General features: G+C 44.1%; 3 protein-coding genes across 7 annotated transcripts in view; 2 read left to right on the plus strand and 1 right to left on the minus strand.

The window, feature by feature from the left end:
- The window catches only part of tecpr2 (tectonin beta-propeller repeat containing 2), a 21,513-nt gene extending 16,781 nt beyond the window's left edge, over positions 1 to 4,732 (plus strand). For 2 of the 4 annotated variants that reach the window (XM_017437680.3, XM_017437681.3), the window contains exons 24-27: positions 1,130 to 1,278; positions 2,600 to 2,741; positions 2,818 to 2,967; positions 3,832 to 4,732. In XM_017437680.3, the coding sequence (XP_017293169.1) occupies positions 1,130 to 1,278; positions 2,600 to 2,741; positions 2,818 to 2,967; positions 3,832 to 3,983 (593 nt within the window). In that variant the 3' untranslated portion in view covers positions 3,984 to 4,732. The remainder of the gene's footprint in view (positions 1 to 1,129; positions 1,279 to 2,599; positions 2,742 to 2,817; positions 2,968 to 3,831) is intronic. The other 2 variants (XR_003040326.2, XR_003040327.2) reach the window with 2 other exon arrangements.
- A 187-nt stretch (positions 4,733 to 4,919) lies between these two features.
- The window catches only part of ankrd9 (ankyrin repeat domain 9), a 15,209-nt gene continuing 6,139 nt past the window's right edge, over positions 4,920 to 13,989 (minus strand). Inside the window, exon 2 of one of the 2 annotated variants that reach the window (XM_025010966.2) lies at positions 4,920 to 5,313. In XM_025010966.2, coding sequence (XP_024866734.1) covers positions 5,146 to 5,313 — 168 coding nt within the window. In that variant the 3' untranslated portion in view covers positions 4,920 to 5,145. Of the gene's footprint in view, positions 6,066 to 13,989 lie in introns of those variants that run through there. The other variant, XM_017437672.3, reaches the window with a different exon arrangement.
- Positions 11,075 to 13,989, plus strand: part of rcor1 (REST corepressor 1) — a gene marked incomplete in the record, with an annotated part of 12,432 nt that continues 9,517 nt past the window's right edge. The window contains 5 exon segments of the mRNA XM_025010964.2: positions 11,075 to 11,734; positions 11,812 to 11,871; positions 12,668 to 12,748; positions 12,858 to 12,910; positions 13,499 to 13,660. Of these exon segments, the coding sequence (XP_024866732.1) occupies positions 11,545 to 11,734; positions 11,812 to 11,871; positions 12,668 to 12,748; positions 12,858 to 12,910; positions 13,499 to 13,660 (546 nt within the window).

The following is a 13,989-nucleotide window of genomic DNA, read 5'->3' on the forward strand; positions in this document are numbered from 1 at the left end:
CATCCATCCATGTGTCCATCCATCCATCCATCCATCTGTCCGTCCGTCCGTCCGACCGTCCGTCCATCCATCCATCCATCCATCCATCAGGTCTGGGGAGAAATGAAAGAGGAGTATTTCTTCGTAGATACAGATAAATTTGAACCCTGACAGAACTGTCCCTTAAAGACCAACAACACGTTCGACTCTCGACCAGAGAATGCAGCGATCGACGTATCAAAGGCAGCAGCTGCATCTAAAAGAACTGAAACCACAGATAAAGAAAATCATTAAAGTGCTGACTCAGGATTTAAAACGAGAGTGGAACTCTTCACAAACACCACAAGCATCTCCGGAGAAACAAAGTCCGTCGTTTTATTGAGCGGGTAAAAGGGTGCAGATAATGATTCTGCAATTATAAAATCTAACACGGGTTCATCGTGCTGCTGTTATTTCTTCTCTGCACGCTGCATCGTGACACAACACAACTCAGGACCAACACAGATCCCCGTACTTTGCTCTGCAGAGTCTTTGGGGCTGGCTGTAATGTCCTCTGATTTTTAAACTGCTCAGCCCAGGGTTTGATACCCGAGGCGGCACAGCCTCCAGGATCAGGGTTGATGTTAACCCTGCTGAGCACATTAGGGGATGATTTGAAACCCGACACCCCGGGCGTCCTGCTGATGGTTTCAGACTCCACACATACTGATTTAGCCGTGCACACACAGTCAGGCTGTCAGTGTGACGGAGAAACACAGCTGAGGTTGTGCAACAGGCTGGAAACTCTGAGCTCAATATGTTTGTGAGGGAGATCTGTTTTTAGTTCCTTTGCCCTTCTCACTATCAAACACCACATGACTGCCTGAAGACTTAAAAGACGTTATATAAGAGGAAACAGGAGCATCAGCAGTATCAGCAAAGAGTGAGAGCTCAGTGTTTACTCCGATCCTGAACGTCCCCAACCCTCATTCCTTCACCCGGGTTAAAAACAACTCACAGCACCTTTAAGCTGTATAAAAATGTATAAAAACAACTGTTTTTAATCATTTTTCTGAAAATGTTTGCCTTAAATCATACATAACCCATGTGATGAGTTGTAGTAAGGCCTCTGGACGTGCTCAGGTAAGGATGTCACCTGTGTGTGTTGCAGGAAGCGTCCGTCTGGTCAGCGTGAGCTGCGGCAGCCAGAACGTTTGGGCCGTGGACAGCCGAGGACTTGTTTACTTCCGAGTCGGGACTCAGCCTCTCAATTCCAGCATGATGATGCCGGCCTGGATCTACATCGACCCTCCTGTGCAGGTGAGGTGTGTGTGTGTGTGTGTGTGTCTGCAGTGGTTCTTCAAGGCCGAGGTGTTGGCGCTCTTGGTGTTATTTTTGGCCTCTTCAGCTTCGCTCTGCTGTAAAATAAATAAAAATAAAGACCTAACTCATGTTGGACAGAGATCTGCGGTTGAGTAAAACGAACTGTAATTTAAAGGCCTGGCATTGTTCTCAGGAATGCATATCACCCATACTTGCCAACATTTGGGAATGTCAATGTGGGACAACATAGCGTGAACCCCCCCCAACAACCACACACACATTCACATTTTAAGTCTTACATTATCTGTGTTTAAGTCTGTCTGCCCAAATATATACAGTTGTATGTAAACAGCTGATCAGTCTTTAAAACATCCCTCCCAGAAATCTACACAAACATCACAGATTCAACAGGATTTTCCTGAATTCTGAACAATTAATTTGAATTAAACACATATCATAGTTGCTCTCAAGTTTGGATCTTTCTTCCCATCCTCTCAGCTGTTAGATTGTAAATACTGATCAGTAAACAGTTGTAACTTGTTATTTATTAGTATTAGTAGCTTTAGCTAACCTGAACATTTCCAGGCCTCCTCTTGATGCTCAGACAGAATTTCCTTTGAAAAGCTTTCTTTCCTGCCTCCATCTTTATCTTTCTGCCTCTCCATCTTTAGCCCTCTGTCATCAGATGAGCGGGTCTCCTCTCTGCTGGGAGATTGACAGCTGTCAGTGCTTGGGGGAAGTGGGCGGGGCTTACGGTACGCTGCAGAATGAGTGCTTTCTCACATTCAGCTGACAAAGTCACCAGATTTGTTGCTAGTTGCTTTAAAAAAAATCTGAAAACTCACTAAATATAGCGTTAAAGTGACAAAAAGGCCGTGCGTGTGTTTTTTGCGTGAGAAATACAAAGTGTGGCTTGTGAGGGACAAATGCGGGACTTTTGGCTGTCCTGCACAGGGTGATGTGGGACACGGGACGGGGGACTAAATGTGGGATGGTTGGCAGGTATGATTTCAACCGTTTTGGTGAAATCTTGACAGACAGGTTTGACTCAAACAGTTAATGCCAAAGTTCTTGAGCAATCAGGTAGTGCTGTGGCAGCCATCTTGAATTAGGTCAACTCCAAAGTTGATCTAAAGGTTATAAATATATATTTTTCAGTTTCTTTAAAATCCCTCTGGTGGTTCATGACTCCAGCAGAAATGCCAAAGTTCTTGTTCAATCAGTTTGTGTCAGGGGTTTTTCTGTGTCTGAGGTTGATTAGCTTTGGCAGCCATCTTTAACTGGATAGCATGTAATATCCATGATTTTTCTCTTGCAGCCAACAGGAGTGCAGCTGGTCAGCATTCAGACGAGTCCCAACGACCGGCTCCTCTGGGCTCTGGACAACAAAGGCAGCGTTTTTGTCAGGACCGGACTAAGTGACGAGATGCCCGTCGGGACGGGCTGGGACTTTGTACCAGGTGCTCGGTCCGCTCCCCACATCCGTCCGGTGTTTCGGCCCACTGGTGTGTAACGTGTGTGTGTGTGCGTCCGCAGGGCTGGCGGTCCGTCAGCTGGTCCTCAGCTCCCGGACCGCCTGGGTTCGCTGCATCAACGGAGACTTGGCTCGACGTTACGGCATTTCTAACAAAAACCCTGCAGGAGACTACTGGAAGAAGATCCCCGGCAACGCCAACTGCTTCACTGGTAAAACATGAATAATTTGTTAATATTGGTCTGATTGAGGCTGGAGCCTCCTGCAGTTGTTGGGTTTGTGAATTAAACTCCGCTCCACACGACCCAAACGACCGATCAGAAAACCTCCTTCAGCACGAAGCCAACCACGAGGCTGCTATGCTCTAAACCAGGGGTGGGCAATCCTGGTCCTCAGGGTCCCCATCCTGCAGGTTTTCCTTGTTTCTCTGCTCCAACACACCTAATCTGAATCAATGGGTGATTAACAGGCTTCTGCAGAACAAGAAGAGATGATTTAACCACTGAATCAGGTGTGTTGGAGCAGAGGAACTAGGAAAACCTGCAGGATGGTGGCCCTGAGGACCAGGATTGGAGACCCCTGCTCTGAATGCTTCATCAGTAGGTTTTTCCTGTTTTTTTCTACGTTTCTGAGACATTAGTAATACAATCACAAAGTGTCTCAGTTTGATCACAGCCTGTCTCCAGTCGGACGCAACTTTGTTTCAAAGTCGACTCTGAGTTTCTCGCATCTCTGGACTCGTGGAAACTCGACTGAGACGGAGGTGTTCAAAACTCCAGAAAGAACCGACAGCCCTCCCCCCTCAAACGTTTCAGATCGTTCTGGAAGCTCGGCGTGGAGATGGCGTTTCATGTTTTGTCTCCAACAGTCGTGAGACGCAGGATTTATCATCCATCAGGGGTCAGGTGATGTTTCACCACGTTTCATCCTCCACCTCGGCGGGAAAACGAGTTGTAGAAAATCATTTTACCCGCAGGTTCGAGCTTTCAGAGCGTGCCAATCAGGGCGTGGCGCTGTTTGTTCTAACGGCGCTGCAGACGACCCGTCTCACCTCTCAGGTGTGTCTCTCTTCACAGTTACTGCAGAAGAAGACTTGTGGGCGGTGACTCCCGTCGGTGGGCTGTGCCGCAGGCTGACCAAGCTCCTCCCACAGATGCCCAGCGGCCCGCCGCGCTCCGACCCGGTCCTCGGAGGAGACGGCGTCGATGATGAGTGGGAGCTGATCTGATTTGTTCCGTTTGTTTGTCGAGAGCGGGACCAGACTTCGTTTCTTTCCTGTGACGGAGCACGGAGGACTTTAAATGAGGTGACATTTGTTTTATTTTTGTAATAACCTGAAGCACTTTAACCTGGCAGGTGTGGAGCGGGAGGGGCGTGTCTAACTTTACTAGTTGTTTTTATTTTATTTTATTTTTTACAGTCCAGGTCGAACTGATCTGAACTAGTTTGTCTGCTGTAGAATTTTTAGTGACTTTGTTCATCTCTGTCTGTTAGCAAAATATCTCATGAATCACTGGACAGATTTTTGTAAAACTCTCAGAAAGGAATCGCTGGACTTACGTTGGAGCCCTGGTTCAAGATGGCCGCCGCAGCTGATCGACCTTGACACATAAAGGGTTAAAACTCAGTGGACTTTGCAGACACTGAGCTGAACTCTGGTGTGGGAATAGCTGAGAGTCGTCCACATCACATGACCTGAGCGCTAACGGCGGGCGACAGGCATTCCTTCACGGAATGCTCCTTTTATTTATTTCTGGGAGGACAGCATCCTGACCCGGTTCTGTGTCGGACTAAAACTTTAACTTTTCTTGTAAATCGCTGCCTGTGGACCTGTGTTTATCAAATGTTTTATCGGTTCTGATCCGATTAGGGACTAATGGGAGACGTAACAAAGGTTAAAGGTCACGGCTGATGACTTCAGCCTCAGTTTCGTCTATTATGCTTCTGTTTTGGACAATAAAGGGAAACTAAACCAGATTATTGTTAACACTAACAGCTTGATCTGTTTTTTCTTTTTGTTCTTGTTGATTTATGGTTTTATCTGCAGTGAATGTTCAGGTTTCCTTAATGTTTTTTATGCTAATCAGCATAAGCATAAACTCCTGGAGCTCGGTCAGTTTTACAGCTTGTGACCTGGTTGCTCAACGAAAGGGTAAAAAATGGCAACTTTTAGTGATTTTTTTTATTACAGATAAGGCACAAAAGATGTGTGAAACGACCTATATACATACATACAGTTAAAGACTCTAGTTAGCAGCAGCACTCCCAGCTCAGCTTTCTGGGAAGTGCAAAAAGTTTCACCAAAAACAGCTGGAAGAGCAGCTGCAGCTGCAGCTCCTCCTGCAGTTTATTTACAGTCCAGTGAGTCCAGGGAGTCCAGGGAGTCCTCCTCACTGCCACACGCCCTGCTGCAGGACGTCCGGCAGCGAACTGATCCAGTCCGGGCCGGACCGGGCCAGACACCTGAGCGCCTGGATGAGCAGCGGGGGCGGGGCCAGCCCGCACAGCCAGCCGAACACCTTGTTTCCCAGCAGGCTCCTCCAGCGCTGCGGCTCGTCCTGCAGCCGGGGCAGCCGCGGCGGCTCGGACAGGAACAGCAGCAGCAGGTCCAGGCAGCGCTGCGCGTCCCGCCGCGCTGCCGCGTCGCACGAGACCAGTTTCTGCAGCGCCACGTCGAGCGCGTCGGGTCGCGCGCCGTGCAGCAGGAGGTGCAGCAGGCAGGTGGGGTGCGACAGCTCCACCGCCAGCTGCACCGCGCTCTTCCCCGCGTCTGCGAAGTGAGGACAGCCGCCGCAGCCGTCCAGGTACTCGCGCCGCTCGCGCGCCCCCCCGCAGTCCTTCAGGACCTCCAGCATCATGCGCAGGATGGCCACGCGCTTGTAGCGCACCGCCACGTTCAGGTGCGGCGCGCTCTGGCCGCAGCGGCAGGAGCTGCAGGAGCTGCAGCTCGGCGCCGCGACGGCGCTCACCGAGTACCTGCCGAGGAGGTCGCGTGCATAGTCCTGGTGGTCGTGCACGAGAGCGTAGAGCAGCGCCTCGGAGGGCAGGAAGGCTCGCGGGCGGCCGTCGTTCCAGCAGAGGACCTCCATGCTGCGCATGTCCTCCAGCAGCCAGACCGGCAGCCGCTCCCGCACCGCGCGGTAGAAGGAGAAGGCCGTGCGCTCACAGTGCCGCTGGGACGGGGACAGGGTGTCCAGCGGAGAGGACAGCACCCACGGCATCGGGGGACACCAGAGGGGGACACCAGAGGACTGCCGGGCCTTAGAAACACCAGAAGGATGAGCTCTCAGTCAAACATTTGGGCTCAGCTGTTCCACAGTTTTATAGCCCCCCCCCCACACACACACACACACACACACACACTCACTCACAGACCGCCCCCCCCCCACCTCCTCGTGTGTTCATGTTTATCAGGCTGGCACACAGAGGACAGATCAGGTGTCCCACATAGAGAACATACTGGTCTCCAGCTTCCAACCCGGACAGTAAATAAAAATACACCTCAGTCAAAACACAACTTCTGCAGGAGACACCCCAATAAAAACACACCTTACAGCGGGCGACGGTGTAGTTACCTGTCTGTTTGACTGACACCCAGAAAGCAATAACTGCATCTGAAATTAAACCTGACATGGTAGTAGCTGAGAGTGATCCCCAACAAACACATCACACACCGTCTTTACCTAAAACCTCGGCTGGTGGGTGATATGCATTCCTTCAGGGAACGCTGGCAGACGTTTATACTTACTGTAGTTTCAATTAAACAGCAATTTTTTCCGCTCAGATCGGTGTTAAGATGGTTTAAATAGCTGCTAATTCTAATTTTTAATGTTACTTTTTCTGTATAATGCTGCTGCTTCTGATCAGAGCCGACAGCGTTCCCCAAATGATGGACTGCGGGCCAGATTTGGACCCAAATGAAGTCTTATCTGGACCCGGATTTAACTAAAAACACTCCGAATTTCTAATTTTTCAGCCACAGGCTCCAAAGGCCGCTCAGACTGAGTGATGACTATTAAAACAGATTATTTACAACAGTTAAACAGAACCTTCTCAATAATAGCACTTTCAGAGACATGGCTTAATGATTCAAACATAGATAATATTTATTTTGACGGGTATGAGTTATATTATAAGAACAGGAGCAATAAAAGGGGAGGTGGAGTTGCTCTATTAGTTAATAAAGAAATAAAATGTAAAATCATTCATAAAATGTCTTGGACTATAGATAATATTATGGAAATAATAACAATTGAGATAATAAATAAGATTTCTAAAAACATTATTATAAGTTGTGTATATCGATCACCTGAATCGAACATAGATTTTTTTACAGATAAAATTATAAACGTCTTTGAGAGGAGTTGTAATAAAAACATTGTTTTGTGTGGGGACTTTAACATTGACCTGGCAAATAAAACTGACTCAAATCACATTGTTACATTCATAAACTCAATGCACAGTTTAAATCTTTATCCAATGATATCAAGACCAACAAGAATCACATCCCACAATGCTACAGTAATTGATAATATTTTTACAAATATAACAAACAGAGAGATAATGGGTGGTATTTTGATTACTGATGTAAGTGATCACTTACCAATTTTTACAATTTATAAAGATGTTCAAAGTAGTACAAAAGACATTATAATCAAGGAAAAAATAATAGACACATCAAGAAAAGCTTTGGATAAATTAAAAGACGATTTAAAAAAACAGAACTGGAAGAACGTATATGTTGATGATGTGAACAAAGCATATGATGTGTTTATGAATATTGTAGAAGATTTGTATGGAAAAAATTGTGTAAAAAACAATTATACAAAAAACAATACTGTCAACAAACCATGGATGACAAAAGGCTTAAAAAATGCTTGTAAAAAAAAGAATTACTTATATTCATGTTTCTTGAAATTAAGAACAAAAGAATCGGAGGATAAATATAAGAAGTATAAAAACAAGTTAGTTTTTATCATAAGACAGCATAAAAAGAAATATTATAGTGATTTATTAAATAGAAGTAATGGTGATATGAGGGCAACATGGAAAGTAATGAATGGTGTTCTGAAAAATCATAAAAAACATGCAGGCATTTCACAGCACTTTGTAAAGGAAGACAATGGAATACATGATCTGAACGAAATTGTAAATGAATTTAATCATTATTTTGTGAATGTTGGTCCTAGTCTTGCAGCTAAAATACCAAAAACAGACACAAATGTGAGTCATACAATCACGGGTTGTACCAACAGTATTTTTCTTGATGGAACTGACAAAAAAGAAATAAAGAATATTGTAAAAAATCTTGCAAGCAAAAGATCAAAAGACTGGGTGAACATGGATATGAGAGTTGTAAAGGATATAATGGATTATGTTATTGAGCCATTTACATATATCTGTAATTTATCATTTCAAAATGGTGTATTTCCAGACGGCATGAAGATAGCCAAGGTAATCCCTATCTACAAAAATGGAGAAAAAAATTTGTTTACAAATTATCGGCCAATTTCTTTGTTACCACAGTTCTCAAAGATTTTGGAAAAATTATTTGTAAATAGATTAAATTTATTTATTGATAAACACAATATATTAAGTAGCAGTCAATATGGGTTTAAGTCTAGAAATTCTACATCAATGGCTATCATGGATTTGATTGAACAAATAACAGCAGCTGTTGATCAAAAACAGTATTGTGTTAGTGTTTTTGTTGATTTGAAGAAGGCCTTTGACACCATTAACCACACCATTCTTCTGGAAAAGTTAAATAGATATGGCATAAGAGGTACAGCTTTACAGTGGGTATCTAGTTATCTGGAAAACAGGAAGCAGTTTGTGCAGGTGAATGATACAAGATCTGAACTCTGCAACATTACATGTGGGGTTCCTCAGGGTTCTGTACTTGGGCCAAAGTTGTTTCTTTTATATCTAAATGATTTAGTAAATGTGTCTGGGCTTCTTAAATGTGTATTATTTGCAGATGATACTACCTTTTTCTGTTTAGGAAAAGACATAGAACAAATGATGGAGATGATACAAATAGAATTTATTAAGATACAAACTTGGTTTAAACTAAATAAATTATCATTAAATTTGAATAAAACGAATTATATGATATTTAGTAAAAGAAATAAAGCTATCGATCTTCCTTTTAAAGTTGATGATGTTGAGCTCTGTAGAGTCAATGAGGTTAAGTTCTTGGGTGTTATCATTGATGAAAAGCTGACATGGAAACCCCATGTAAATTACATAAAAACAAAAATAGCCAAATCCATAGCAGTATTGTACAAAGTAAGGGACTTATTTCATGACAAATCTTTATTTATGTTATATAATGCAATAATTGCTCCACACCTGACTTACTGTATTGAAGTCTGGGGGAAAGCATGTAAAACAATTACAAATCCGATTTACATTTTACAGAAACGAGCAATAAGATGTATTACCAGAAAACATTTCAGTCACCCATCAAATGCTTTATTTTGTCAGTTGAAATTATTGAAATTTTATGAGTTGGTTGATTACAATATTTTGAAGGTTATGTATAAAGCTCATAAAAGTTTATTACCTCTTAATATGCAAGTATACTTTGTTAAGAGAGTAAGTAATTACAATCTTAAGGGTATAGAGATGTTTGTAAAGCCTAAGATTCGAACAAATTTGAAGGACCGATGTACTTCGGTACAAGGTATAAGATTGTGGAATAATTTGGAAAGTGAATATAAAAATGCTGGCTCGATAGATATATTTAAGAGAATGATAAAAGTCAAGTTGTTGAAAACATATACAATTGTATAATGTGCAATCATAAGAATTGCTGTACAAGAAGGAGTTGTTTTTTTTTTTTTTTTTTTTTTTTTTCCTTTTGTTGTTATGTTTTATTATTTGAAAACTATCATTGTTTGAATTTGTTTATTTTTGAAAAAAGGGGCAGATATTAATAAGAATTTTTTTTCTTCTTTCTGCTACCTTTCATTTTATTTGTATTTGTATATTCTTTTTTTCTTTTTTTTGTATAGCATTTGTTTTGTTTTTAAATGAAATGAATAAATTAAAAAAAAAAAAAAAAAATCTGGCATGTGAAGTGTTAATTTTAATCAGATTATTTGAGCAGACGTAACTAAAATCTGCTAGCAACAAACTGCAAACATCCTCAACGGTGCCTCAACGATGCACGTTAAGTTTTCTCAATTTAGTGCAGAATTTAAATCAAAATTATGATTTAGCGTCTCATAATTGTGGCTCAGCATCCTAAAATTAGGAGATAAGTCAAAAATATGACGTAGCACCTTAAGATTATGAGATACTGATCTGTGGTGAGAACAGGGAGCAGGTGGAGGAGAGCCTGGAGAGGTGGAGGGATGCACCTGGAGGACAGAGTACCTGTGTGTGACTGAGAGGGAGGCTGCAAGGTCAGAGGTCACAGAGGTGCAGGACTTCATCCGGGCAGGATGGAGCGAATGGAGGAAAGATTTAGGAGTGAGCTAAGGTCAAAGGTCAAAGGAAAGGTTTACAGACAGTGGTGAGAGCAGCCATGTTGGTTTGGAGACAACAGGAAGTGTCAGAGCTGAAGACGTTGATGTTCTCCTTGGGAGGGACGAGGATGGACAGGATTAGGAATGAGGACATCAGAGGTCCAGCACAGGTTGAAGGACAGGGAGACAAAGTTAGAGAGGACAGACTGAGATGGTTGGACATGTGCAGAGGAGGGACAGAAGGATGTTAGAGGCAAAGAGGACATATTTGGATGGAGGTAGAAGGAGGAGGAGAACAGCTGGACGATCTCAAACATAAGATTTATCCTCCTAAAATTATGATTTAGCATAAGTCATATTTTGGATATAATCTGAGATGATAAGATAAATCAGAATTATGTCTTAGAGCAGAGGTTCCCAAACTTTTCAGCTTCTGACCCATAAAATAACAGCAACAAAGCTGTGTGACCTCATCTGTTCGCTGTTTAAACATCCAAAAATGCTAATGATCCTAATAAATAAGAGCATAATGACAACACATCCATTAGCATCCATTATGCTATTTTTAAATCATTCAATTACTTGAATTTGAATTCTCTGTAACAATTATGGTGTAAATATATAATAAAAACTGGGTTTTTAATTGTTACTTGATATTTGGAGATTATCTGAGGACCACTGCTTGGAGTTGGGTGACCCACATTGGGGCCCCGACCCAGACTTTGAGAATCATTTTTTTCTTCCTCGAGGCAGAAATGGCCTTCCACAGTTATTTGACCTGTAAATAAATGTAAATCCTTAGCATCCTCTTGGATCAGACAGTATTTAATCAGATGTGTGGTTTTTAGGACTTTGGTTCTGATGATGTTAAAGTCGACCTGTGATGGCAGCAGAGATCTCATTCTGAAACACGGATCACATGTTCGGTTCCTCTCTTATCATCGATCTGCTCGGACGTGGATCGGTTCTGGTCGGAGTCCTGCCCCTGATCCGAGCGGGTCCGGTTCCGTCTGGTCCCGTACTGTGGGTTTCATCCCGAACTTTTCGGGCATCCTCTCGGAGTCTCGGTTAGCATCAGCGGACTTCTTTGTTTGAAACTTTTTTTTATTCCCACCTCTTCCGCCTTTATTTTTATTGTTATTATTTTTACAGAGTTTTATTAAAACGACGAGCTGTTCTGGTACCGGTTCGACCCGAACTCTGAGTCCGGCTCGTTTTTTTCGCTGAGCTCTTTTTGTTCCGGCAGCAGCGGGGCAGCTAATAGGCTAGCTGGGAAGTTCAGCGTTAGCCGGAGCTACTTTTGTGTTCCTCGTCATGCCGGCGATGCTCGAACGGAACCCGGAGGCTCCCGGGAAGAGGAGAGGCCGGGCCCCGACCGGCGGAACCGGCGCAGGCCCCGGGACGGCGGCGGGCTCCGGCGGGAAGAGCCTGTCCGGTAATGGAACCAGCGCCAACAGCTGCTGGGAAGAAGGAAGTTCGGGCTTCAGCAGCGATGAGGAGCATGGTGGGTAGCCTCGGTCACAGCTGGACCTCTGCGCTCCAGAACCGTTCTGATGAGCTGCCGTGTGTGTGTTCCGACAGGTGGAGGAGGGATGCGGGTCGGACCGCAGTACCAGGCCGTGGTTCCGGACTTTGACCCAGGTAGGGTCCAGAAACGGGACTCCGTAGCCCTGTTAGCCGAGAGGTAGCCTCGAACAACTGGTGAACGAAACTGCTCCAGTTCGGGTCCAATAATCCTGGTTCCGATTGTTCCCACTGTCTGGAAAATGACTTTAAATCTGATCTGAGGCCTGAAAGGATTTCTTCACGAAGAATAATTTAAAAACAGGCAGAAAATCAGAACATCTCGTCTCGGCAAACTCAGAACTTTTCTCGTTGGAGATCCTCAGATCCTCTTTGTTAGAACCTCCTGTCCGTCTGTTAGCAAAATATCATCACTGGATGGACTACAATTAAACTCTTAGAAAGTAATCATTAGAACCCATTACTTTTTTGGAGTCAACCTGATTCAAGATGGCTGCCACAGCCAACTGATCTTTAAAAAACACGAAAATCTGTCAGTTTCAGTGTTATTGTGCTAATATTTGGTGTGGTAGTAGCTGAGAGTCACTGGCAACACACACTCTGAGCTCTACGCTGCTAAAACAACTGTCTGTTAGCAAAATATCTCTCGAAGCAATGAATGAATTTTAAGGAAACTTTCTTGAAATAATCGGTGGATGTACTTCTACAACTCGTTAACTTTCAGAGCCAGTCCAATCTTAGATGGCCACCACACCTAATCATCACAACATTGGGGTATAAGTCTGCCGCCGCTCCGCTTTTCCACGTAAATGGGTTTAAAGATGGCAGAGACGCAGAGCGCATCACTTCCTGTGTGGGCGTGGCCTGAGTTAACATGTTAAAAATACCAAAACCCCTTTGACCCTGTTTCCAGATGTGGCCCAGGCAGCTCAGCTCAGAGACAACCTGGGAATGTTGATCTGGATCCCCAGCAGCTGCCTGAACCAGAACCAGGGTAAGAACGGGCCGGTAACCTGGTAACCCGGTAACCCGGCTGCTGTCGGGTTTGAAGTCGTCTGGAAGCTGTCGGGGCGTTCAGAGGCTGATTCTGTGTTTCGTTGCAGTGGATGAGTACATCACCATCGCCAAGGAGAAACATGGCTACAACATGGAGCAGGTTCGTGTTTCTGTCCCAGCTGCTCTCTCCTCTTAAATCAGTCCAGTTCAAGATGGCCGCCACTGCCAATAGACCTTATCAACGCAGAAATGGCTCCGTCAGATTTACAGATGTTTAGCTAAAGTTCGGTTTGGTGGTATCATGACATCACATGAGGTTGAGCATAACGTTAATTTCAAGGTTTGACCAAAATTGAAGATGATCTTAGTTTAAACCAGCGGTGTCTGGTCCTGGTCCTGGTCCTGGTCCTGGTCCTGGTCCTGGACCTCGACTTCCATCCTGCAGGTTGTAGATGTTTCTCTGCTCCTCAGCAGCTCTTCAGGTTCTGCAGAAACCTGTTCATCACTCGGTCAGTCGAAGCAGAGAAACATCTACAACCTGCAGGATGGTGGTCCTCCAGGACCAGGACCAGGACTGGTTTAAGTTAGTTCTCATTCTTCTTGGTTTGACAAGTTTTCTCTTTTCAGCTTGTTAGCAGCCTTCCCCTTGTTTATATTTAACCAATGGGATAAAAATCGGCACCTGACCAGGCTTCCAGTCTCACCCATCTGTCGCTTGTCTCTAACGGTTTTCCCGTTTCTCCGTCAGGCTCTGGGAATGCTCTTCTGGCACAAACACAACATCGAGAAATCTCTGGCCGACCTGCCGAACTTCACTCCGTTTCCCGACGAGTGGACGGTGGAGGACCGGGTTCTGTTTGAGCAGGCCTTCAGCTTCCACGGGAAGAGCTTCCACCGCATCCAGCAGATGGTAAGTCCCTGTTAGTGGACCGAGGTGGTTCTGGAACGGGCTCCGTTTCTGATTTATAAATAACAACACGGTCTGATACACCTGGTTTCTTTTTTTTTTTTTTTCCTTCTTTTTTTTCCTTTTTTCTTTTTTTTATTATTTTTATTTTTATTTGGATCAGATATTGACATCAACATTTAGCATATCACTCCTCACCGACCAAACCTGTTGGTATGGCCCAGCTAAAGCTACAATAAATTGGTCTGGTACATTCTCGAATCCATGTGGCCCCACACAAGATTATCCTCCCATGTCTCTATCCGGGTTTTTCCTTTTTTTTTTTTTTTTTT

The sequence above is a fragment of the Kryptolebias marmoratus genome, linkage group LG10 (assembly GCF_001649575.2).
Source record: "Kryptolebias marmoratus isolate JLee-2015 linkage group LG10, ASM164957v2, whole genome shotgun sequence".
NCBI lineage: Eukaryota > Metazoa > Chordata > Actinopteri > Cyprinodontiformes > Rivulidae > Kryptolebias > Kryptolebias marmoratus.